General features: G+C 42.1%; 1 protein-coding gene across 2 annotated transcripts; it reads right to left on the bottom strand.

The window, feature by feature from the left end:
* Positions 1 to 117: 117 nt before the first annotated feature.
* mkxa (mohawk homeobox a) lies at positions 118 to 25,806 on the bottom strand. Of its 2 annotated transcripts, XM_085361928.1 has the most exons (7): positions 25,730 to 25,806; positions 24,295 to 24,566; positions 21,996 to 22,155; positions 19,169 to 19,322; positions 15,028 to 15,411; positions 480 to 513; positions 118 to 376 (listed from the first exon to the last, which is right to left on the bottom strand). In XM_085361928.1, the coding sequence occupies exons 2-7, from the start codon at positions 24,468 to 24,470 to the stop codon at positions 157 to 159; spliced, it is 1,128 nt and encodes a 375-aa protein (XP_085218054.1). In that variant the 5' UTR covers positions 24,471 to 24,566; positions 25,730 to 25,806; the 3' UTR covers positions 118 to 156. The 2 variants fall into 2 exon arrangements, with proteins under 2 accessions (XP_085218054.1, XP_085218052.1); XM_085361926.1 differs by lacking the exon at positions 25,730 to 25,806 and having other exon boundaries at positions 118 to 364; positions 24,295 to 24,498.

The following is a 25,806-nucleotide window of genomic DNA, read 5'->3' as shown; positions in this document are numbered from 1 at the left end:
GACTTCAAATACCCCCACCCCACGGCCACCCTCCCTAAACAACAGTTCTTTTCATTTTGGGGTGGGGAGGGGGGAGTTTATTTGGACTCTGGTGAGTTTGCTGAAACAGGAATGTTTGCTGGTTTGCATAGAGGGGACGGGAGGACGACGTCCAGGCTAATATTTCTGCACCAGCGGCACTTTGACAGTCTTGATCTCTGCTATATGAGAGGACTTCTGGATAATGCAGCTGGTGGTCCCGGAGGCACTGTCCTTCCCCTGTGCCAGGTTGGTCAAGGCCATGGCGGCGTTGATCTCCTTCCAGTATGTCTCGTCTTTGCCTTTCGCCTTTTCTTTCTGTGTGGCTCTGGGGCCACCGCTGCTGCTGATGAGCGAGCTGACCATGCAACACGAAAGGACAAAAACAGAGAGCGTTACGATCAGCTCGCAAATGCAAATGACTCGATCTGGTCTGCAGCGTTAAGAGAAAGGCTGCTCACCTGTCACATTTACTTGATCCATGCTCTGTGGTTTCTGAAAGCAAGGAGAGAGAGAGAAAAAAAGGTTAATTTTGCTGAGTTCATCGGGGTCAATGAGGATTTATTGGAATGTCGCTGAACATACACTCTCGCAGTGTGTGTGCAGTAGTGTGTGAGGTCTATGCTGTGCGCTCTTATGCGTACACCCTGCTTTGTGAAAACATGTGTTGCTCTGTTTTCTCTCTTCGCTCAGATGCTGGACAAAAAGGACGTTTTTTTTGTTGTTTTTGGGGTTTTTTTGCAATAAGCCGTCAAGAAACAAGGTGACTAATAGGATCGAGTTGAAAGATGTTTCTTATGACTCACAAGCTCCATTCTCTAATATTTTGTTGGAAAACAAATGGGCCCGGGCCAACGTAATTGAGTTGTCTGAGGAAATCAGATCAAAAATGACTGAGCGCAGATTTAAAGGGGGAATGAAAAGGCAGCAAGTGAGTCAGTGAGAGAAAGATGGATGCCTGCTCTCCCTTTCTTTTTTCCTCTCTTCAAATGGGAGCAATCTTTATCTCATATGTGAAACATTAGCAGAGGGAATAGCAGAGTCATTAAACAATGAAACCCAACTTCTCTTCGGGGCAACCAGTGTGTTTATTTCAGCGTGCTCTTGTTGCCTGAATGCGTGTGTGTGAGTGAAAGAGGAGTTCATTTGGGTGTTTGAGCTGAACCTGTCCTGCTGTCTTGGTTCCAGCCTTAGGTGAGATCTGCCCAACAGTGAGTATGAGGACACAGGCTTGGCGTTTCATGAGGCATTAACCAAAAAGAAAAAAGCAGAGCATCTGGATTTTTCTAGTCGCGTCGCCCCCGGGCGCTCTCTTTAAGTTAACTAAACACGCGTCTGAGGCCCCATGAGCTTTTAAGAAGTTCGGTCTTGACCAGATATAGATGACTGGATGACTCAAGAATGTTCAAAGGAGGGCAAACTCTCCCCAAATTTTCATTTCGTCCAAAGATAACAGAGTTCGTCATACCTGGGTTGTCTCCTGCTCGGCTGTCAATCTGATTTCCTGAATGTTCTCACCAACAGCACAGGGTCACCCAGTCTTTTATACCCCGCCAATGTCGCATTTCCCCATAAAGCAAGTGTCTAAACCTGAGCTAGTGTTTTAACGAGACCCTTCCACCAGCCACCGTCACCACAAGGCAGCAGTTGGCGGGCGTGCATTAACGTTCTCCTTTGCTAATAAAAATCTGCACCCTTCATTCTCGCTGGAATTTCATTTGCTATCGTGGTAAGAAGGGACTGGAAGAGGTTGAGCGAGGACACTGTGTTCAGGCTTCGACATAGCCAACAGAGACCCACTGAGAGCAAAGGAGCCAAAGCTCGTTCAGCGACGGGGAAAGCACATGCAACATTTAACCGTTCTGTTGTGTCACCTCTAACCCTCCGTAGATTTTCCAAATATCTGGATACAGCGTTCAGGCTTGAAGCGCCTAATTACTCCCAACGCCGCGCTCTGTTCCTCTTTCATGACAGTGTCGGGGTTCAAGAGGCCCCAGAGCTAATGCGAGCCTGATTATAACAGGCTGCGCTTTTCCCGCTCATTCCGTAATAGGTGTAATCCACAGAGAGAGGGAGAGAGAAAGAGACAGACAGAAGAAGCCAATCATTCTTAGACAGAAGAAGAGCAGGAATGTGTGTGTGCACGTGTGTGAGAGCGATGAGGACGTGATAACCCAGTACTACAAACCACAGGATGAGATTTGGGGCTTCAGCGTGTAAGTGTTCCAAAAAAAATCCTCTCATTCCCATCCGACCACAACTCCCTGCTGTCCCGTCTTTTGCTCTGCCTTTATCTCACTTCATCAGCGAGTCCCCTTTTCCTTTACTGATGTCCCCCAGGTCGACTGTTCACCTTTTGATTTGCTGTAATACCCCCTGATTGAGGTACTCGTCAGGAACCAGCCAAAACAAATGCAATGTTTCCCATCTGTTTTAATAAAGAGTGACTCTGTGCTATGTCAAGAGCAGGTTTTTTTAAAGCCCCTGATATTATCCATCTCTTCTTAGTCTCCAGTTTTTAATCCCTCTATATTTCTTCAGCCATTCTTCAAATTAATTGCCTAAATTGCCAGTGTCAACTGAATACTTGAAAACTGTGAAGCCATCCTCCCTGCACCCTATCTCCATCTTTCTTTCCTGATTGTTGCCAGGGCTCCAAAACAGATTGGTCCTGATTAAAAATGTGCACAACACTCCGTAATCACAGTGCTGTAATTAGAGGCCAAATTACACAGTTTTCATGCGCTGTTTATGCCCCCTGCCCCCCTGTCCCCCTGCCTTCGAGATACATTAGCTCAGTGTTTACGGCTGTGGTGCCTGGTGTAAAGATCGGTTGGTGACAGCAACTGATAGCAGCAACATCAAAGACAAACAACAGGCAGAAGAAAAGTGTGTGTGTGTTTGTGGGATCTGAAGTGCAGCGTTTGAGACTTTCCATCCACAGCTTTAAGTGTTTCCAGGGTGTGTGAGGCAGCCACTGTCCAGATGATTCCTTTCAGAACACACACATAAAACTGTGTTTTCTGAGCTTTCTAGCAGGTGGATGCAAGGATGACCTTTGCCACCCTGCACTCCAAGGCCCTCATTGGGGACTAGACACCAGCTCTCAACCCCTTGGACCCCAGATTTTGAAAATGCACCACTGCTTGCAGAAAAACTCTGTTTCCAAAGCCCTTTGCCTAAAACATCTAAAACTGGGATTTTTAAAAACAAGAGCAGCGCCAAAGACTCAATAAATGGCCAATAAATCACTGAAGATTTTTTTTTATTATTTTCACTTTTTTTTTCTTTTTTAAACTCAACTACTTTGCTACTGAATACTCAGTCAACTTTGCTGTTGCCTTTGGGCTTCACTGACAGTGGGGTTGCACGGACCGCCAAAGGGGAAAGCTAAGAAGTCTGATGGTTTCTGGCATTGTGCTGGAAGTCCAAAAATACTAGCTCACTTAACATCACAGCGGGACGATGGAGGGGAAGGGGGAAAAGAACATAGGAGAAAAAAAAAGAAAAAGTAGCTTTAACAAAACTTGGTGAAAACGAGGGAAACAAGCAGGGGCTGACAAATTATTGAGGTTATGAGGTTCCACCTGTTAAGATGGCTGCAGAGGAGAGTGGCTGACTATCATCATTACCATCTGGAGCTGTTGTTAGCAACTCGCAACAATAAACAAGGAAAGCTGAGTTGCACAAACCGTGGGCTGGGCTGAATCCGACAGACAAATAAGCACACACACACACACACACACACACACACACACACGCAAGGGCATTTTATGATATTGCAGGCTTTTAGCCTTAGTATTATCCAGAATAATTTCTCGTCACCATGGATAGTATAAAGAGTCTAAAAATAAGAATGGAATAGAAATTGAAAACAAATGATTACCTAGAAACAGAAAAGATGGCTCAATTTTAAAGCAAGAGGGTTTAACAATTCTAACACTTATAGGTCTTTTATGCTAATTTCAATCTCCATATTTTTATTCTCTGGCTCTGCTAGAGTAGGTCTGCATGATTCACAGAGGTGTATAATCCTTATTCATCTTATATCATGCATTGGTGCAGCCCTGTTGACTGAAACAAGTTTTCTCCCTTTAAGGCAACACTCCCTTTAAATCTTTCTTCTAACAGGCTTCTCCCTGCAAAGAGAAGGGCTGAGGTGCATGCAGGTTGGTGGGGCTTTGGTCTTCAGTTTGAGGTGACTGCATTAGAGCTATCAGCACTTTTTGCTTGGAATGTTAGAAGCGAGGAGAAACAGCTAGCTTGGCTCTACCAGCATGTCTACAGCTTAAGTATTAAGATAAGATAAGATAACCTTTATTAGTCCCACACGTGGGAAATTTGTTTTGTCACAGCAGGAAGTGGACAGTGCAAAAGTTATGACGCAAAAATTAGAATACAATAAGAATAAATACAGTACACAGCTGTACAGAATAGAATAAAATAATATACTATATACAGTAGAATAAAATAGAATAAAAATATACAATAAGATAAAAATAGAATACGAATGCTATATACAACTGAGTAAAAATACAACGATGCCAGAAAAGATTATTGCACTTAGTGTTATTGCACATGTGTGGATGTGTGTGTTTGTTCAGTTAAAGTCTTTGTTGTGGAGTCTGACAGCAGTGGGGAGGAAAGACCTGCGAAATCTCTCCGTCCCACACCGTGGGTGCCGCAGTCTCCCACTGAAGGAGCTGCTCAGTGCTGTCACAGTCTGCTGCATGGGGTGGGAGACGTTGTCCAACAGGGATGACAGCTTAGCCGCCATTCTCCTGTCACTCACCACCTCCACTGGGTCCAGAGGGCATCCTAGAACAGAGCTGGCCCTTCGGATCACCCTGTCCAGTGTAACACACTGGATCTTCTTTTGCTTAATCTGTACATCATAGGAGCATTGTATCAACTGTGTGTAGGGAGTCCTTAGAGAAGCCTAATCCATTTGAAACCTGAACATGTGTTCACTTTAGATACATTTAAAGATGATGCAGAAATGATGTGCTTTGTCTGGATATGTAAGACTACCAGTATGGATGGAAAGCTAAACTAACAATTGTCTGGGCTGCCAGTTTTGAAATAAATCATGAATAAATTCTGTGAATCTTAAAAAGTTCTTCTCAAAATTGGCTAAACTGAGAGATCTGTTAATTATTTATTATTAAATGTATTAGGCTATACTAATAAAGGCAGTGTAGAAAGTCACTGGGTAGAAGGGAAAATATGTTTACTTTGCTCTGAATGAGAAAATATTCCACCACTGGACGAAGGCCGGTGAATCTGGACGCAGAGACAGAATCCAAACTCGACTGTTAAAGTAGGAAATGAGCTAAGCTGATTTCCCCTAACAGGACCTGATGAGAACCAGAGTGGTGCTGCAGACTGGACAATCTGGTCACCGCTGACCTGTGCAACCACAGGATAGGAATGGACCATCATGTCATTAAGCAGCCTCTTTGAAGCCCGCCCAAACCCGAGGATGAGTCAGAAGTTACCATCACCACAGGTGAATCACAACGCTGCGCTCGACCTACAGGATAGAACTGTGATGAGCTCACCTGATGTGAAGTCAAATCAATATCAGAAGATGCATTAATTACTTTTAGCCAAGTCAAGAAGACTTGGCTAAAGGAAATGCCAAAAACCCTCAGGTGCTGCGACGCCTTTTTGAGCTTCTTTCTTTCTGCCACTTTAAGCCCGACGTGCGAGCCTAAGATTTCTCTTTTTATTATATTTCTCTGATGCTCTGTGCTTTTTTATAATGTCAAGAAGAGTCTGTAAATGAAGTTAGGGATGCCTTGGCACTCAGCTTGCCTCGTGCGCTGCCAACCCTACTTTTATATCACCCCTCCCAGCCATTCCTTTCCCCGTCTCTGCCGCGTTTGAACAAAGTCTGAGGCTCCAACGAAGCAAACTGTCAATTCCACTCAGCTAGCCAAAGACATCATACATGGCGTGAATTTAATGCCTTCTCCATTCGCCCTGACAACACTTTCATCGCTTACAAAAATATTGAATAATTAGCTCTTAAACTATTAAATCCAACATACATGCGCTGACATGGCCAGACAGATACTGAGCTGCTGCCCAAAAACTACGTTCATCTCCTGCTTTTTCTGTGCTTTCTTTTTTCTTCTTTTTTTTTCCTTTTCCATGTCTGCCCGGCAGATGACACACTGGTGCTGTGGCTGCGGTTGGGGGCAGATAACCAAGATCCTAGCATTGAGGATTGCCTTGTGTCTTCTTGCTAGATGGAGAAATAATAACAGTGCTTGAAATGTTTAAACGCTGCCAGGTTGTCATTGTGTTTACGAGTGCCAGTAAACAGAGAGTAATCAGGGCCCCCGTAAATCAGCCAAAATAAGGAGCGCGTCTCGACGAAGAAGAAGTAAATACGATGTTATGGCAATGTGTGCAAGTGTCTTGTCTGTGTGGCTGTGGGTGGACTGCCACAGCATCCAAAAGAGGAACCAAGGGGAATTAGGAAGTGGAATGAGACGTGAGCATGGGTGGCCGCAGAAAGATTAAAAACAGGATCACGTTCGACTGGGACACATCGCTGATGATGAACAGATGAGCCTCTTATCACTGCTTTGACGCGGCAGGTACAAAAGAGATTTAAAAAAGCGGGGCCCAGTCTCCTCAGGCAGACCCTTTCATCACAGCTTTCTCAGCGACATCCTCGGGGATGAACGGCAACTGCTTGTGGTGCAGAAAACACACAAATTAGGACAGGGGGGGGGGGGGAAAGGAAAAGCGAAAACCACAAGTAAACATTATTCAGATTTTTAAGTGTTTACATGTGTGCAAAAATAACCTTTTTTTCAGGGGGATCTGGCCAAATGATATGTTTGTGCTGCACACACTGCATTATTATGTTGCAATTGTCTGCAGTGGTAGTTGCAGGGCTCTCTCACACTCTTGGGGGATTTCTGCGTATGTGTGTTCCGCGTCCTTGCTGGGTCACACCTCGGCTCGCTCGTTAAACTCTCTCCTCTCTCCTCCATCCCGTGGGAACGCGATGGCAAACGATTGTTCTCGACACGGCTGGGTTTTTAAAATGGAAACAATTTGTGTTTTATACGGAACAGGGCAGCGTGGCTCGGTTTCTCTGACTAGGCAGGCAGCTGTGCTTTCTGAATCCGATGAAATGATTATGTGTGTGTGTGTGTGTTTGTGTGTGTGTGTCCGTCCCTAGAAGCCTTGGTGTACTGATGATTTAAAAACTATCAGCTTGTGAGGGCTTATTATTCTGCCCTCTTCAAGTTCTATGTTAGGCAGTTGCGTATAAACAGTGTCTGTGCTGGTGTTTGTCTGTTAACACTTCTCCACAGGATGAGCACTGTCTCAGTCTGCTGCTGTCCTCTCTGGTTGCCTCTCATCCAGCCTCTGTTTAGTGGTCAGAAGCCAATATCCCATCTTCCAGTCAGAGAGGTTCACCATGAGGGTTTTTTTTCTTCCTCTCTGTCTTTTTTATCCACCTTTCCATTTGCCTGAAGCTGTCCCACAGCTTAATGCCAGGATTATGCCTAACTTTTGCCAACTCCTAGTTGTTCCCACCGTTGGACCAGCCACACCCTGAAGGACACTTATGTGTCGTATTATGTGTGTCTAATCTCGTCCTTTCTTAGTTCTATTTTCTGCTGTGCGTGACAAGACGGAAAAAAAAAACACAGCTGCAGCGGTAGGACACTTATATACCTTAATATACTATGTTAAAGTGGACCTATTACACCCATTTCTAGCTCAGTATTTTTTTTATTATTAATGAACTCTGCTAGAGTAGCTCTACATGAGTCACAGTTCAAAAATAATCCTTATTGGAAGGCTTGGTGCTGCTTTTATTTTGTTCCATTGTCTGAAATGAGCCATTTTAGCTTCTTCTCCCTTTAAGCCAGCTTTCCTCTGATTGGGCATGAGTTCCAAACAGAAGTTTTAAACAGAGGGTGGGTGGTGGAAAGGTGGGTGGAGCCTCTTAGCTCACAGTTAGAGCTGTATGCCTAAAATAACTGTATTGAGGCTGAAAGTCATACAAATCAAAGACCTATCAAAGTCAGCTATTGGTTTATGGGGTTTACTTGGAGTTTGCCAAGTTTAATATGACCGTCCACCACTGTAAAAACAGAACATATAAAGAAAGATAATAGCTGCTTTCAAAGAACAAATTATACTGAACATTACGAATGCATTTTTATCTTGAAACCTTTCGAATTCATCGGAAAAAATGCTGGAAAATCATTACGTAATACAAACAAGAGCAGTCCAAGCCTGCATACTTCCAACAAAGCTCAAAATTCATTTTGTACCACGCATAAACTGAGGCCCTGGATCTAGAAGGACATCCATATTAATTTGTGATATTTTCTTGGTAAATTCAAGCAATGTTTTGAATGTTTTTTTTCTTGTTTGAATTTGATACACGTCTGTGAAGATGACATCTTCACAATGAAAAAAGTAATCCTTCCAAAAATTCCTCTATTCAGATCCAGCTCGATGTTGGGCCTCATCCCATTTCTGCAAACCTGTCCGTAACTTTTATGTTAACATAAGTATTTGCAAACAAACAGACAAGCCAAAACCAATCACACAAGCTCCTTGGTGGAGGCAGCAAATATTACTCTTATTAGGGCAATAAAACTTTAATAGCTTATAGTAAATTTCCTGAACATTCACGAGCACACAGATATCACTGATGTATAGCTATAGCTTTGCATAAAACAACACTGATTTCATAATGCTTATTCATACAGGCTTCAATCCACTGTCTACTGCAGTGATTCCCAAAGGCTCTGCTGTGTGGCAACACTGAAACAAACTATATTATCACATCAAAAATTTAAATCATCTTCACTATCAAGAAACCTGCTTTTTCTTGTAAGTGAGATCAAGCTTACATAATTTCACTCAATCCAAAGTTAGTCTGAATATGCATACTTTACATCATTGTTATGTCTTTAAATTAAAAAAGGGTTTAAACGGTTTCAACAGTTGTTACTGGAGCTCCTTTCTACCAGAAAATTCAGTTGGCGGTGAGTTCTTTGCACCAGGGGACACAGCTTCTTTGGAAATAATCACTGCTGCTTTTTTTTTTTTTTTGAAGAAATTTTTCAATGCTCTGAGGAGGACAAATAAAATTCCAACCATCTCCCAAATGAGTTGGAAGACTTTTCAGAGGCGTTTGTTATGGTTATTAACAATCTGCATGACCAGACACCGCAAGGGGTAAGTACAAAAATATATAGATCACTTTTGTAATTTGGATGAACTTTTCCTACACCTCAGTTTAATTGTTAGTAGTCTCACCCAATCCCCAAGTCCCAGTCCTGTGCGAAACAACCCCATCACAAAGTAAGGGCCAACCAGATGTCCCCAGTTTTTCCCCTCATCTTCCTATCTTTTTGAGAAAAAAAACAAGAATGCACACACATGCACACACTCACTTCTTCCAACCACACTCTCTGTGTGTCTTAGTCACTGCCACCACGCTGTCTTTTCTCTCCCAACGGGCCACTTCTGGGGAAACTCAACTCTTGATCTGGATGGACCAAGCGCCTCCCTCTCCTCCCTCTCATGCTGTCCAAATTGATTTCTAAAGCCCAACCTGAACCCAGTCAGTCTTGGCAAAAGCTGCCGCCTTGGAACAACATCTCCAACCTCCTCCTCTTTCTGTCTTCCCTTTCTTCTTTCCTATGAAATTGTGGAAAGAGCAAATTGTAGCCAGTCTATCCACATCTTTGAATTCCTGAGACAACGAGTCTTCATCCATCACTCGCCAGGAGTGGCTCATTGTCATCAAGTGTCCCTGTATCGAGCGCTGTCTTTCCTGTTACTCTGTGGCTTACAGTAAATTACCCTGCCGCCCAAGCAAGAAAGACATTAGAGCCGGCATCCCTGAACAACACTGCTACAAAAATCATCCCAGTCGGGTTTTTTTCTTTGGAGTGGAAACAAGAGAGAGTAAGGGAAATCCAGTTAAGTATATCTTGTTAGTCGAAAATATGAAAACAATCATGATAGAAATCTCTTTTTATCGGCAGTGACCATCACATCTCTCTACCCTTCCACCTCACGACAAGGAATCCAAACACTCTGGGTGTTTTTTTCCACAATGAGACGACTTCTTCCATTCACCTGGACAAGTCGACAGCTCCTTAAGTGCTACGAAACTCTCCAGGATTCAATAACTGTCTGGCACTTGCTCCAGCCTAATTTGAAAGGCCCTTAGGACCTCAGCGGCTCCTGTCAAGCACTGCTGTTTTCATTGAACAGGTTTCTAAGAATCCTACGTGTTAAAAACCACCAGTTTTAGATTTAAGTCAGTTGAATGTGATAAATAATGGGCCAGTTTGTTTCTCTCGGTGGCAGAAATCCTCTAATTCATAGACTTATTGATGGGAAATGCAATAAATAGTGGAAGTATCAAGTGGAAGTGACAAAAATAAATAATTACACGATTTTGGCAGGTTTCGACACAAATATTTCACTTTTAGCTGCTAGATATTCACGTTCCCCTCAGGAAGAATAACTTTTACCTCTTTCTCGCAAGCATATTGCCGGGGCTCATGCCAAGCCAGTTCAAATGGCAGTACCCTTAAAAAAACTTTATTCGTCCAAAAAAGTTGATTGCATGTAAATTTTCAGTGTAATTTTGTTACATAATTACAACACAAGATGTTAAATCTAAAGGAACCTGTTCAAATGACTTGTATACATTCAGTTTGTACTGAGTGCATTTTTCTTAAATATTAATTCTTTGAGTAAATAAACCTTTGATTTTATAGATTTCAGTTGTATTTTACTCAAAATTATCACGTCATCTTGAGCAAGAGTGAAGAATCATTTCTACCTTGGCACCTGTTGATAAGCAGACCACATGTGGACAGGTTTGAGTACCAAACATGACGTAGCCTTGGTCTGGGTATTTTTTATGGCCAACAGAATTCTCTGAGAATCATTGTTGAGTTTATTGTAGTAACCTCTCCCATACATGTTATCACTGGTTGCAACTTTAAGCCCAACAACTTTACTGTGCCACTTTCTTTTTTTTGGTGAAAACGTATGGGACAGGTTCCAGGAATTCACTGGCAGCAAAAGGGGAAAGTGTTCTACGGTTGACTTTTTAACTTAGTTCAGTGCTTTTGACCAATCGGCCTCAGCTGAAAAGAAAGAAAAAACTGATGATTTCTAAAAGGCTTTTTTCTCTAATTTTGTGCGGTTGCACAAGTACTTTGGTCCAGGCTGCAATATCTCAACAACTTTTGGGGGAGTTTCACGATACTTCATGGGTACAATTATGGCAACTACAAAATGAATGATTTTGTGGTCCTCTCACTTTGCATTTAGCGCAGAAATGACATCAAAACGTTTCTAAAATCATCGAAATGCAGTGTCTTCACAAAATCTGTGTATGAGCAAATGTTAGCATGCTAACACCTACATGCTGCCATTTTTATTCTGTTTTAGGATGGTGATAACAGCTATTAACAGTATCTCAACCTAATAGAGGCATGACTTTAAAGAGGCAAATAAAAATCTCATTACTGGGAACTTGCTGTTGGCCGCTGACTAGGTTGCAGTTATTGGGGCTTTCCCACATCAATAGATGCACTGGCAAGAACTCTACATTCACCATCAGGCTACTGTACTCAGCTGTAACCAACGTCCATAAAGGGTAGAACCTGAGAAAATGCACTACTGTCAATCTCATGTAAAACGTCTGACCAAGATCTCTCAGTCTCCACCCGCAGAAACGTTGGGAGTTATTTGGCGTATAATGATCTATATGATATCAGACGGGGCGAAATCTGGTACCGAGCAACAAGAAAAACACTCGGCCAGATTCCTGCCATTTAATATCCCATTAAAGGGTAATTTGGCATGAAACCCCTGGCGTGTGTGATGGAATTCTATTGCTCCTTGTGTTCAATGAAATTCCCCACAGGCTTTGGACTGCAGTGTGCATGTGTGTGTTTGTACTGGATGTGTGTGTGCCTATGCTTGTATGAGGCCTGTGAATTGTATGTGAGTCCTTTCAAGCTGGCAGAAGTTTAGTTTTCCACTGGGGTAAATCTACACTCACCATCTCCTACCACGTCTGACTGCCCTCTGTAGTCACAGGGGCTCAGGCCACAACAACCAACTGGCCTATTAACGGACTTTTAGCCAATGGCACAATGGTTGCCAGGCACGCCACTTTTGCTTTGACCAATCGCAAGTGGTTGTTCACAAGCTGGAATTCGGCAAAAGAATGCACCGAGAGACATCGTTTTGTGTTTAAGCTGTTGTTTTTCTACGTTTAAATTCTGTTTCTCCCTGCTGAGTGAAAATGTCAGACGTTTTGTCACTGTCAGAAAGAAAGCAGGGGAACATTCAGAGAGCTTAAAGTTGATTTATTCTGTCTTCTTTTTTCTCTGCGTTTCTGATGTAAGCACAGATTTATGTGAAATCAGGTACTCGGGGAAACATTTTTCTCTTATTATAAAAACACAATAAAACTATTTGCAAAAGAGGAATGTGTTCACTGCACAAGTATCTGGGAAGCGGAGCCCACAGGAGGAAAAAAAATATTCAAAAGTTGCAGAGGAAGTGACGCAAGCCCGAGCTTAAAGTGATTTCTCTCTCTGCTCTGTCGGGGGAATCAGATGCGGTATTAAAATTTCATCTTCTCAACTTTTTTCTTTTGTTTCGTTTCTTTGAGCAGGTCGATCAGATCGGAGAGCCCCCGGCAGGTGTTCGATCCCATGAGTCAACGCCGCCTCTGAGAACTTTCCATGTGCGGATTTGAAAGCTTCTCTTGCATGTAAGAAAGTAACACTTCTGTAATGGTGCCAAAGCCCAAGAAATCCAAGAGGGACACCTCAAAGCCAAGAAGTTATATCAGCTATAGAGATAAAATAGTTAGCCTCTATTAAAAACAGCAGGTCAGCCAGATGAATTAATCCTTTTTTGGGGGGAGGGGAGTTCTCTTATTAAAATCTGGTAGAAAGGAGTTATAAGTCTCACTTGGTCTATCCGTCTCTTTCTTTCTTTCTCCATCTGTAAGTCTCAACAGGTGCTTCACTGTGAAAAAAGCCTGATGTTCGTTCAGGTCAAGGGGTTTGAAGTTCTTCTTTTTTTTGATAAAGGCAATTGTACCCGTTGCAGTCGTTGTTGCGTTTCATACAAACCAACCCCCACACGCTCCTTCATGCTCAGATAATAGGAAACACATTTGTCCACGTTTGTCCCCCCCCTCTCACTCACACACACACACACACACACACACACACACACACACACACACACACACACACACACACACACATGCTCTCACTTCTCCATTACTCCACCACCTACACCTTCAGATCCAGGCCCTCCAGGTCCTGTCCATGCTCTGCAGAAAGTGAAAACGTTACTATTGGTTATGAAGTCTGCTTGAACAAATGGCCCAGTGTTCTCAGCTGAGGAAGACCTCTGATTGTTCTCGCCACAGACGAGCTGTGAGCTGAAGCGCCGTGAAAGCCTCTGTAGGCTACAAAGCTTTTGTGATTTGCTTCGGGCTGACAGTGACTTCACGGTTAGAAGAACATCGGCGTCAATGATATCGCTATGAGACATTTTATCTTATTCGGGTTAAAAAGCACAGCTTTCCCCCGGCAGACTTAAAAACAAGCTAACTGCAGTCAACTGGGGTAATTATTTCAGGGTGACTCATTACTGTAATGTAATGTGCAAAAACAACTACGGGTATGCTTTCCTAAAACAACAAAACATGCTAATAGGGCTTTTTTAGAAACAGAATTTAATAACTTCAGAGAACAGTTAATTGATTCGACTCTCTTCAAGTCAGAAGACCGAGACTTAAAGGAACTCATTTCTAAGAACCGACAATGAAAACTTGGAATTTTTATTTTAATTCAAAACAATAATACACACACTTCTTTTAAGGTCCTCATAAAAGATTAGTGACTCCACTAAGTCCCTATGTAATATTTTACCATGCTGCTTTTATTTCTATTAATTTGTTAAAAAGATAAAACTGATAAAGTTAACTCTAGCTTGAAATGAAAAAAAGCAATGCCCTAGATAAAAACATGTAAAAGTTAGGAAACATTTTTTAAGGATCATTTCCTTGTGGGGAATTCCATTCCATGACATTTCTACTAAAACACAGCAGCAGAGTGGAAAATATCAAAATACTAAAATAGGCATAGAAAAACAAAATCTATCCTCTGTTTTGATATGAAAGTGTTTTCATTCTGTAGAAAATGAACGGAAGCAAGTGTCTTCTTCTAGAGGGAGGAAAATGATCCCTCCAACTCTACTGACTGTAAAGACATTAGCAGCAGTGGAAGTGATGTAAAATAGAGCTGACCTTTTAGGATGATGTTGGTTTTGGTGGAAACTGCAGATTTTTGTACGTCAGAGATGAAAAAAAAATCCTTTTTTAGTTAAAAAAACAAGTTTATGCTTAAAGACACACACAGAGGCTGTTTGCCCTGCTCTGTCAGCAGGACTTTGTGTCACAATCAAAGGCATCCCAAACAGTAGTGTGAATGTAAGCATGATGCACATGGCCCTGTTGTGTCTGGCATTTAGGTCAGAAGAGCTGCCTGTGGGTGGGTGAAAGACACATTTATGCACATGGGTTCACAAATGTGTATACGAGTTTGTGTTAGGGTGCTGGACACACGCTGGATATTGCTATAATTTAATCAAACTCTTCTTAACACTCAAGCTCTGCTAACTAGGTCTCAGTGGTCACAAGAATCTCATTGAGCAAGTCAAACGTCATGTGAAAAGACAGTTAAAGGGTGTGCTCTGGCAACCCAGATAAAGCGTCATATACTATCGACACAAGCAGGGAGGCAAGCAGAGAGACAGACAGCTGGGAAAAAAAGATGGACCAGCTGCAGGAATTAAAACAAAATGTGCAGATGGAGGGGACAGAAAAAGAACAAAAGTGAAGGATGGCGTGTGTGAAGGAGACTCTTAAAGGGAAAGAATGCAAGAAATGTGGCTTCTTACCAGCCCGATAAACAAAGTTCGCCTCAGCCTCAGAGGAGGACGGCGAGAGCAGCTCATCGTCATACTCGTTGGAGCTGAAAGAGCCGGAGTGGTTTCTCTTTCGAGCGTCCATGACGGCGTTGGCCACCATGACGTGGCGCAGCGAGTCATTCAGGTAACGGTGCAGCAGGCTGCTCTTGTACTTGGGTGGAGACACGTAGTCCTCTGCCAGTGAGGCGGCTTCGGCGGCCGAACGCAGCCCCGCGCCCATACCCATGCTCATGCCCATGCCCATGCCCATGGCCATCCCCACCATGGAGGAGCCCTCCTTCTTGATCACACTCTGGTACATGGGCTTGTTGAGCTCCTCGGGGCTACTCTGTGTCCTCTGAGGGTTGTCCCCATCTGTGCCAGGATAAGAATACTCATTTAGATGGACTGCAGAAATATATTCTTACACTTTCACAGCTGTCAGCAGACGCCGCACTCAACTGCTGTTCAGAATTTGCGTTTGAGAGGATCAGCCGATCAAAAGACTTGAATTAAGGAGGAGGGGGTAAGATTAGAACTGTGAATCACACGAACCTTTTCAAGTTCATGTTACACGTTTATATATTTATTAAGAGATTTCAAAAAATTAAGATTTTTTTTTAAATTTTCTAAACATGAGCTATAGAAGTTGGACACTGTTCCTTAATGGAAATGTTATATTGGATGATATGGATTTGTATTTGTTGTGTTTCATTTGCTTTCAGGTTTCTGTCATTGTGTGCAAACAATACTGTCGCAGTCACTGACTGCACATAAACCCACAGTTACCACATATGTAGTTCACAAGCTAAACACTGTACTTAATCAGTGCTAAATGCCCAAAATGCATAAAATGTTTTAAAGATTCCGATCTCTACTACTGCACATGGAACTCAGTCAATGCATTAAGGGGAGTTTAAACAGGAATTGCGGCTGGAGCTCCAGTTAGCACAAGTGTATATAACAATCATGCACATTTTCTTCAGCAAATATTGTATTTCTAGAGTTAAAATAATTTTCCAAGTTCTGCGCGTCCCATCTGACTCGGGTGCTGGTTATTTTGAGCTGAACTTGAATCCAAATACGAGGCAGGGAGATTTGAACCTGGCACTCCTGCCCTCCCGTTGGCTCTCCTTCAAGAGCGGGAAGCACAGCCGAGACTTAAGAAGCATTACTGAATCATAACGGATGGTAGTCAATTTCCTCTCCATCAAAAGCAAGCTGCCCCTAAGTTCCCCTGCAGAAATAAATAATTTCCAGGGTGCTGCTTTGCAACTGGAGACACTGAATTAAAGCACAGGTCCAAACCTGATGAAAAGGTGGGGGGGTAGGAAGATAAAACACTGCACAGAAGAACCAGATATCCTCTGGCAGAAGGGAAATTAGGGAGAAGTTCGCTCTAGATACCGTCTCTGCCAAGACCATAATTTTGTAATTTGGACAGGTTGGACATTTGATTCAGCCGGAGCCAAATTAAAATTATAGCTCCCACATATCAGAAACACATGGATGGAGAGTATTTGCTCTCCTTCCTATGCGCCATCAGAGAATCAGCATTTTTCCTGTTGTCACTCAGACAATAAAATAAATCTTTTCACATCAAATCCTTGCAGTATTTTAAAGAAAACAGGCCCCTTTTCGCACCTCCATGACACTCCAGTTCACAAAACAGAAAACAACATTTTCTCTGCACTTCAACTCCAAAACAAGCTGGACCATTTCAGACAGTAAGAGGAATGCACTCCGGGTCAGTGGGGTTAGATCTGGCCCCATAAATAGACTCTGGAACAAAAGCATAGGCTTAAAAACATAATAGAGGGCCTTTTAGCGCGTGGGTCAGAAGTGGAAGCAGGCTGCGGATAGCTTCATAACCATAATATGACAGGGAGAAGAGTCAGGGAGATATACAGAGCCTCCGGTGGTACAGTGGCCTGTGGCAGACACAATGCAAACACCATGCACACATTCTTCTGTGAGCCGCACACGGCTTCTGCTCCTCAAAAATCTAATTAGAGATCACTGACACCACAGCGCTCGTCCTTTCTCTCTATTCTTTCACTGCTCGGGGATATAAGTTGTATTTTTTTTTATGTTTCCTACCCATGTTTTCTGTGCTGTCATGGAGTACAAAAAGGCAGTCTCTCCCCTCTGAGGATCAACATGTGTTTGCAGTAAATACACTACGCTGACAGGGAGCCGCTCATTTGCAATTGCAGACTAGGAGGCAGAGGTTGGCTCAGCAGGGTGTCCTAATGACAGCGTGTCGCAGCCCATCGGCCTCGGCGTCTCTCAGCTGGATCACCATTTATATCCAGCCCAGAACACTGTTTCTGCAGAGCGTCGGGCCACTTTAGGAGGAACTCAGAAGGAGGTGGACTGGCCTTTGGCGCCGGTTCACTCCGTGACACTACATTTAAAATTTTGGGGGTACAACAACTATGATGTAAGTTCGCAGGTCAGTCGGTACAGAGTGCATCAGGTTCGCAGCATGTGACCAGTTTATATAAGAGAGCCATTATTATGTGATATCTCAGAAGTGATCTTCCATCAAACTGACTGAGCAGCATACGTTTTCCACTGTTCTTTAATGCACATTATTGAATTATTCTAACATTCAGCATTCAAGGATATGCTCTCAGCGAGAGACAGAGAGCTGCAGAATAAGAGCGAAAGAGCAGGCAAAGGGTCAAACACCAAATCAGAACAACGCTGCTCATACACACAGAGAAGGAGTGGCCTTTCAAATATCATCATTATTAAAATTCTGTTAGATTAACTGGTGCCAATGAAAATGGATAATATGCTTTGGTGAATGGAAAAAGAATTAATCTGCTCTGTGTGCTGTGCATGGGTGCACATGGTACAAGTCTGATTAGTGCATGCTTCTAATGATTATTTCGGGCAGTTCTTTTTTTAAAGATATAAAGTAAAAACAAATTTTTGATACTATGGACACCGAAAAATCTTGTTTCTGTTTCACTGAAAGAAAGAAAAAAACATTAAAAAATATCTATCTATCTATAGATAGATTGATAGATATGTCATCTCTCAGTCGGAACAACACAAATTTGATGGGACACAATGATCTTATATGTGTTCTATGTAAAGTTATATGTGATGGAAAACTTCCATAAATACGAATGAGTCACAAGTGACTAATATACAGCACGTGCACTGTATCTATGCCAGCTTCCTGGGAGAGAAGACAATATAAATATGTTTTTACAGTTCATGTGAACGAAGTTAAACAGGGCACCCTTTTAATTATAACTGTGTGAATAAAACTAATTAATCATATTGTAGATCAAAATTAAACATGCTAGTAAGTAAAGGGTTGTTAGTTATCCATGCCTTTGTTTACACCCGGCTGGATTACTGTAATGCTCTTTATATAGGGGTCAGTGCTTCATCAATGACTCATCTACAGAGGGTGCAAAATGCTGCAGCTCGTCGCACTCAAAAGTGTGAGCACTATTTTAGCTTCACTTCACTGGCTGCCCATTCCTTTGAGGATTCATTTTAAAATTCTTTTATTTGCTTTCAAAGCCCTCCATGGTCTAGCCCCATCTTATCTCTCTGAGCTGTTACAGCCTTTATACACCCACCCGCTCTCTCAGGTCAGCTGATCAGCTGTTTCTGAATGCACCTAGGACTGAGTGTAAACTTAGAGGAGATCGTGTTTTTGCTGTAGTAGCTCCAAAAGTGTGGAACGCTCTGCCTTTAGAGATTAGACTCTTCTCTGCTTGTTTTTAAATCACCTCTGAAAACCCGTCTCTTCATGTTGGTTTTTAGTTTATTTTTATTAGTTGATTCTATGTTGTTTTATGCCGTTTTTTTTTAATATATATATATATAGGTCTGTTTTAATTTAATTTTTATGTATTATGTGTTTTATTTTTGTTTTATTCTATTGTTCTTAACTTACTTACTATACAGCACTTTGGTCCTGTGCTGGCTATTTAAAGTGCTTTATAAATAAAGTTGGATTGGATTGGGGAAATTGAGTGTTGACATTGCTGGCTAATAATCCTTCCTTTGAGGTGAAATTAGTCAAAGGACGACCACTCCCCCATCCCAGTAAACCTGGTTCAGCGTTGCTCAAATGGGATGGCTGACGATTCAGAAACCGTACCTTCTGAGCAGCTGTCATCGCTGCTAACGCTCAGTCTCTCTGCATTCCCCTGAACATATTTGTTGTACAGCTTGATCCTGAGCGCCCAGCTCAGGTCTGGCTGCCTCACTGTGTTCTTCAGTCGCCTCCTGGCATTGGCGAACCAGTTGGACACCTAAGAGAGAGAGTGAGTAAGACAAATAAGAGGGAAGTGGGAACGGACAGCAAATAGAAACATATGTTATTGTTTGGATTCCAAATTCTTCCATATCCAGCAAAACAAAGTCTATCCCCTAAGAAAACGTCTGCTCTCTGCCTGCCATCAGTCTCATTCAGAAAAACCAAGCAAGACCGAAGCAAAAGACAGATATAGAGTCGGGTTGCAGAGGAGCTCTTTGAGGCCGAGACTTAAGAAACAACCCAGACGCTCCAGAGAGACACCGCAGCATGCATCCTTTCTGTATCAGTAACATGCAGAAACATTTAATACCATTCAAACGCCGGATGGCCAGCGAACGCAACATTTCATTAACTAACGTTTCTAGCTGAGGCGTACATTGCCCATGCTTATTTTGGACTCGCACGGCCTCCCACCAATAAGACATTTTTTCCAACACTGTCTTCAAGATGAGTGTCTTCAAAAGAGACACTTGATCCAGCGCTCTTCCTTTCACTGGAAATGGAGACTATTAGATATTATACAAGAAAAACTTTTCATGCTCAATAGATTTCAAGCAGTTTATGAAGGGGCTGAGACAGAGGCCTTATGCTAGAGTACTTATTTTTCCGATCCTCTCTTTCAGTATCATGTTTCTTGTTAACTAAGACCATCCCACATCCCTCTGTCGCGAGCCCAGCACCGTGGCACACCAGGAGGACGGCGGCATCTTGTGAATTTGCGAGGTGAGACACGAGACAGCTTGCTTATGAGAGCCGGGGAAAGAATGGCTCAGGGAAAAGAGACAGAGATGGTGACGCCTAAAAAGGCTGGACCCAATCGCCAAACCAAGCTCTCTCAGCCGTGGCTTGTCAGCCGCGTGTGTACCGTAGAGGAGACGGCATGCAGGGACGGCGAGGGATTTCAGTGGTGATGGAGAGATGGGACTGGATTTTCAGCACACTTGATTCACAATATTTACATGGAAAGAACAGGCTGTTTTGCTAAAACATGACAGATTTAGTTGTTTTAAACACCTGGTGCCAGGTGGGTGTTTCCAGGGAAAATGCACAGGAAGTGATGCATTCTACATTTCTGGACTAAACAGTGGAAGAAAGGGGTAGCTCTCATCCTCAATCAATGGACAGGCAAAGAAATGTGAGTCAACAGTTAGCTGGTGCTATCATATAACACTTTTTAATGGCTCTATATAAATTAGTTTAGTCTACAAAATGAGAAAATACAATCATCAGATGGTCTCAGCACTTTTTAAAATTGTGGCTTATGTCCCAAATGCCCATTTATTAAAGATTATATCCTTTCAAAAGTTCAACAAATAAGAGAAAAATTGTCTCCAGGTTGATTTGAGATTTTAGAAGCAGTGCATTTGTGGCAGTTTGATGTCAGTCAGCTATTTGATTTGCTGATACATTGACTCAGCAACGCACACTTAACAGAAAATCAATTAAAAATGAATTAATAAAACTTTTATACCTCCTTCATGCTGGAAAATGCAATTATAACTTGCATACCTACACTCACCATCATGAAATATTCCACTGACCTTTGACGCTGCTGCTGGTATTTGAGTGTCAGCTTAAACGCATGCATGCGTGTGTGTGAGGTTGTGTGGTAGTGTGTGTGAGCGGCACAGCACCCCTGTGTCCAACACAAAGCATTCCTCTGCACTCTACTCGCCCTCACCAAAACAAACAGCTCCATCAGGCCCCCAAAATGAGAACCAGATTAAGCACCGTGGCCGGCAGCCCAAAAAAGCCGCCGCAGACTTTCTGAGGCTGTATCAGTGACCTTGTCAGCCAGATGATACTGTACATACACAGCTGCACGTGCCAGACACCAAACACACTCATATTCTCCACTGGGTTTTCCTCTCAGCGGTCAGTCGCTAAAGTCAAGCCGTCCACTGTACTCTGGCATCATCAGCAGAGGGTGCAATAAAGCTTAAAGCGTATATGAAATCTGCATTTCTAACTGCATTACTGCAGATCAGAGGATCCCAAACTCTGGGTTGGGATCACTTCGAGGTCCCGCGTGAAGTCCCAATGAAGTGTTGTCAAAAGAAAATGCAGCATAAAAATACATCCGTGTTACGCAGAAATAATAATAATAAAAAAGACTGATTTCACCATTTTTCCAGAATTCTTATTAAAAAAAACCCCAGAGTAATGCTTCAAATTAATTTCAATTAATTGCCTTTCTTGTAAAGTCAAAAAAGTTACATGACATAAAATTCTATTTGCAACTAAGTGAAGTTTGTGAAAAACTGAACTGATAATTACAATGTAACTACTGTATAATCTTTGTTGGTTTGAAGCTAAAGAAAAATGTGAGGCTTTCTTGAGAAATAAAGGAATGAAAATATATAAATGCGTCTATGTTTTTCACAACTGACCTATAAAATAATGTAAATCTAAAGCAGTCATCGGCAAAGTGTTTTTACAATAGTGTGAAGAAACAACAATATTCAGTGCTGCTGCATAGGTGCACAGTACTCAAGATGAAACGCATGTTCCACTTACTTCAAGTGCAAATGAAAATACAGCTTTTCAATGCTCTCAACAACAGACATCAACCTTAACTGTTAAACATAACTCTAATGCTCTGTATTCACCGTCAATTTCTTTGTCACCTGACCTGGAAGTCTGAAGGATTACCAGAAAGTGGTCTCACCTGAACCAGCGTCATTTGGGAGCCGAGTGCCAGGAGGATTTTCTCTGTCTTGGTGGGGTAGGGATTGTCCCTGTGCTTGTAGAGCCACTGCTTGAGCGGCCGCGCCATGTCCTGCAGGGCCTGACGTTTGTGTCGGACTTTACCACCACTGGGACGACCCCTGTGAAGAAACGGGTAGAGTATGTATCTGGTATTTGAGTTTGTAGAATCTTTTATCTTTTCTTTAAATGCCTAATTTTTAACACATCTTCCTTCTATGAGTAAGATAGGAGATGTGCCCACAGTGCGTTTATGAGTTAACACAATGCTTGTCTTATTTGAATAAAGACTAAAAAGTAAACAAATTGTTTTGCTTTTAAAAATGTGATAAAAATCTGAATTTAAAGCAATGAAACAGAATCAGGATCGTGCTGTATACTGAAATGAACAAACGGTGTTATGCGAGCAGCAAGTTGAGTCCTAAGTGGAGCGGCAAGTTGCCTGACTTTGTTAGTCATGACACATAAAGTGAAAACTCTACAGAGTGTGCAATTTTCTCACCAAAAGCACTGCAATTAAGCCGAGAGATGTTAAAGGGATGTAGAGATGGAGAAAAAGAACGAGAGACTGAGTCAGTGAGGGGGAGAAAGAGAATAGCCACTTGCAGTTTATTTTTCATTGCGTGTCCCACAAGCCGCCAACACATGAAACAAACAAAAACATTCTACTCAGGCACAAAGATTTTCACACCCAGCAAAAGTGGATCAAGAACAATGTAACAGAGGCCACGGCTTGAGCCAAACCATCACACAAGGGACGGACAAAAAGCTGAAATTATACTTCTGGTTTTCACTTACAGAAAATCAAAGTAGGGAATATACTCTGTGGCCTGGAAGATCGCAAATATATTTTCTCAAATCCCAATTCAGCAACTCAGTGGTGAGTACAGCTACAACAGCAACTCATAAAAGATCACTACAGTGAAATTACACAAGATGAAAAATGACAATATATGAATTTTCTATGAGCTCTTAAATATATATTAGAAAGTCTTTCTTTGAGTCTGCTTTTCCTGAGCTGTAAAGGACTCAGTCTCACCTGTAGCTCCAGGTCTTATGAACCTGTAGATGTCAGTATGGTGCTGTGCTGCATTTCTCCTTTTATCTCACCAAAAAGCTGCTCTCACTGTAGATGTAACATACTTTAGTCTAACCTCAAAGTCTACCCGAGGTTCATGTTCTACAAATATTTTCCTTGTAATGCAGATCGCTATGAACATCTTAAAGGATATTTCATTCCATGTTCTGAACTTTGGCTTTAAGCACACTCTCTCACACACGCACTCTGTTTAAAAATTTAATGTACTTTGTTAGCCTTATCCATCCCCTGAAAAAACACCTACAACTCACATAAGTTCACACAGAATTCTTTTAATATTACTGAGGGTTTCTTCTTCACAAGGCTCCTTAACATACCTGCTTTGCCCCAGGTTGCTGTGATATAAACTAAAAAACATGGACATATCAGGACATATCTTCACCTACACCTGCTTCCTATTGTAGAAAATATATAGTTTAAAAAAATCAATGGCCGCTTACATGATTGACTAGACCACACAGAGAGCTCAAGGGTGAATTTATTTATTGAAAACAGATGGAGACCTCCGCTACTGAACAAGGCTGACCTACTTATTAACTCTAAGATTAGCTGTGAACATCAGCACCAAAATAAAGGCCAGATTGGGAAATATAAATTCCCTGAGCCCTAGAATCCTGGTGCATTAAATCCACATGAAAAAAAGCTAGACTTTTTAATTATTATTATTACTAATTATTATTATTTTTTCTTTCAGTGCGGAGATCTAGAGCATAATGTTGGGACCTATAAACGACCAAAATTGTGGCTTATTGAGGCCGGCGTAAGTTTCAAATGTTTGTGCATAAATGCGCAATTACGCACTGCTGCTGGTACTTTATCAAATCCAAATGTTAATAAATGCATCTGTATTACAACTCAGTGAGGCTCGTGCACACACATGGATTAAATATTTATTTTAACAGGATCTGAACCCAAAAGTCTGGCTTGGGTGTTTGGTCTGCTGTCTTTAATTCTGCGCACAAACTGGAGCGATAACCACAGCGCTCTGATAACAAAACCAGCATTGTTGTTCCCTCTCTCTCGTTCTGTTAGCTCGTGCTGGGAGAAATAACCGTGAAATAGAGGCACTCCTCATTAGTAACACCCCGGAGGGGAACTCCAGTTAATCCAACTCCGCACATGCTGACCAGCAGCGTTAACCATAACAGAACGCTCCACATACCCGCTCCGCCGGTGTCTGATCGCCTGGTTGTCTCTGATGGTCTGGTTGCTGGAGAGGAGGTCTGGATGCTGTCCGTCGATCACTTCTAGATAATTTCTGCTGCTCATTTCCACCTCCTTCGCTTTCTCCTCAAACAGAACCTGGCTGCTCAACTTGTTAAAGACGATGGTGTTCATCTTTGGTCAGACAATCCACCGTTTTTCTCTGACGCGTAAAATATCAGAAGGAGGGAAGGAAATCCACGGAGTTGTCACAGTGTCCCAGTGTCTCTTCTGTGGAACAAGTGTACATATTTTACACAAAGCGTGCTCAGAAATACCTCGGAGGATGACAAGTAAATTCGCCAGGGAAACTATTACAACTTGACCTTTGGCCACAAGGATCACAAAAAAACAAAAAAAACAAAAAACCACTTAATAATGCCAGTACTTTAAAACACACTTTAAAAATTTCTCTGACAAATTGAAATTCCAAACCTTATTAAATGTGCTCGCTCATTTATTTACACTTCATTTAAAAAGCTGATCAATCTGATTAAAGCAGATCGTACCTAACAGCGAAGCTTTGATGCATCAACTGCTTTACAAACAAAACAACAGAAGCACTTGTGCAGACTCATTATGCACAAATATCCATTGATGTGCAAAGGTATGCGTGAGGAAATTGACATAAATAAAACTGTGAATAATGCGTGCAGACAGCAGATCAGTTATGAGACAAGTAAATAAATGTTATGTGACTCGTTAATGCAGCGCTGCAATAAACTTACTAACTCTTTATCTGATTTTTCTACGTGACAAAATTCCACTCTCTTCAATTTAATGCACTTCCACTTTATTTGCAGGAGACAGCAGGGGAGTGGTACTGCAAGATTTGAACGGTAAACACTAAATTTGAGTTTGTAAAATGTGTTCAAGTGGAATTCACCTCCAAGTATCGTCCTCTGCTCTGTGGTCGCGCGTCAAGAACTCGTGAATGGTTTATTTTGTTTGGTGCTTCCACTCCTCCTCCCTTTTTAAATCTAATACAAACAAACCTACAGCCTTCACAAAAATGTGACATTTTTATTTTTTCCTCCTTTCACCCTCAATTTGTAACTTCTAGTCGAATACTGAATGTGTCCTGACAAGAGAAGCACCTTTGAGCTTTCATCATTAACCTGGCGCAAATTCCGCGCAGCAACAGCACTGAAATAAAACACAAAGCGATATTACTACTACTAGTAGTATTACTAGTAATATTTAAGTTACAACCTGTGTCACGTTTATTGTATTTAGCTTTCTATATGGGGTTACAAGTGAGAATAAAGAGCCATGCAAACTCGGTCCAGTTCATTCAAAGTTGTATACGTGTTTGTCCTCTACATCATCCCTGTCCTGAGTCTCAGTAACGCGGCTCCATTCCTGCTGCAGTAAATCACTGTGAGTGCAGTTACCTGTCCCGGGTCCCTCCTGCGTCTCTCTGCTGTGTAGAGCAATAATCCTGTTTCCAGTCACCCATTCCCTGCTCACA

Source organism: Diplotaxodon limnothrissa, linkage group LG9, assembly GCF_057381915.1.
Source record: "Diplotaxodon limnothrissa isolate DT_005_m linkage group LG9, D_limnothrissa_male_GT1.1, whole genome shotgun sequence".
NCBI lineage: Eukaryota > Metazoa > Chordata > Actinopteri > Cichliformes > Cichlidae > Diplotaxodon > Diplotaxodon limnothrissa.
Note: the sequence above shows the minus strand (reverse complement) of the source record. Positions and strands in the feature narration are given on the sequence as shown.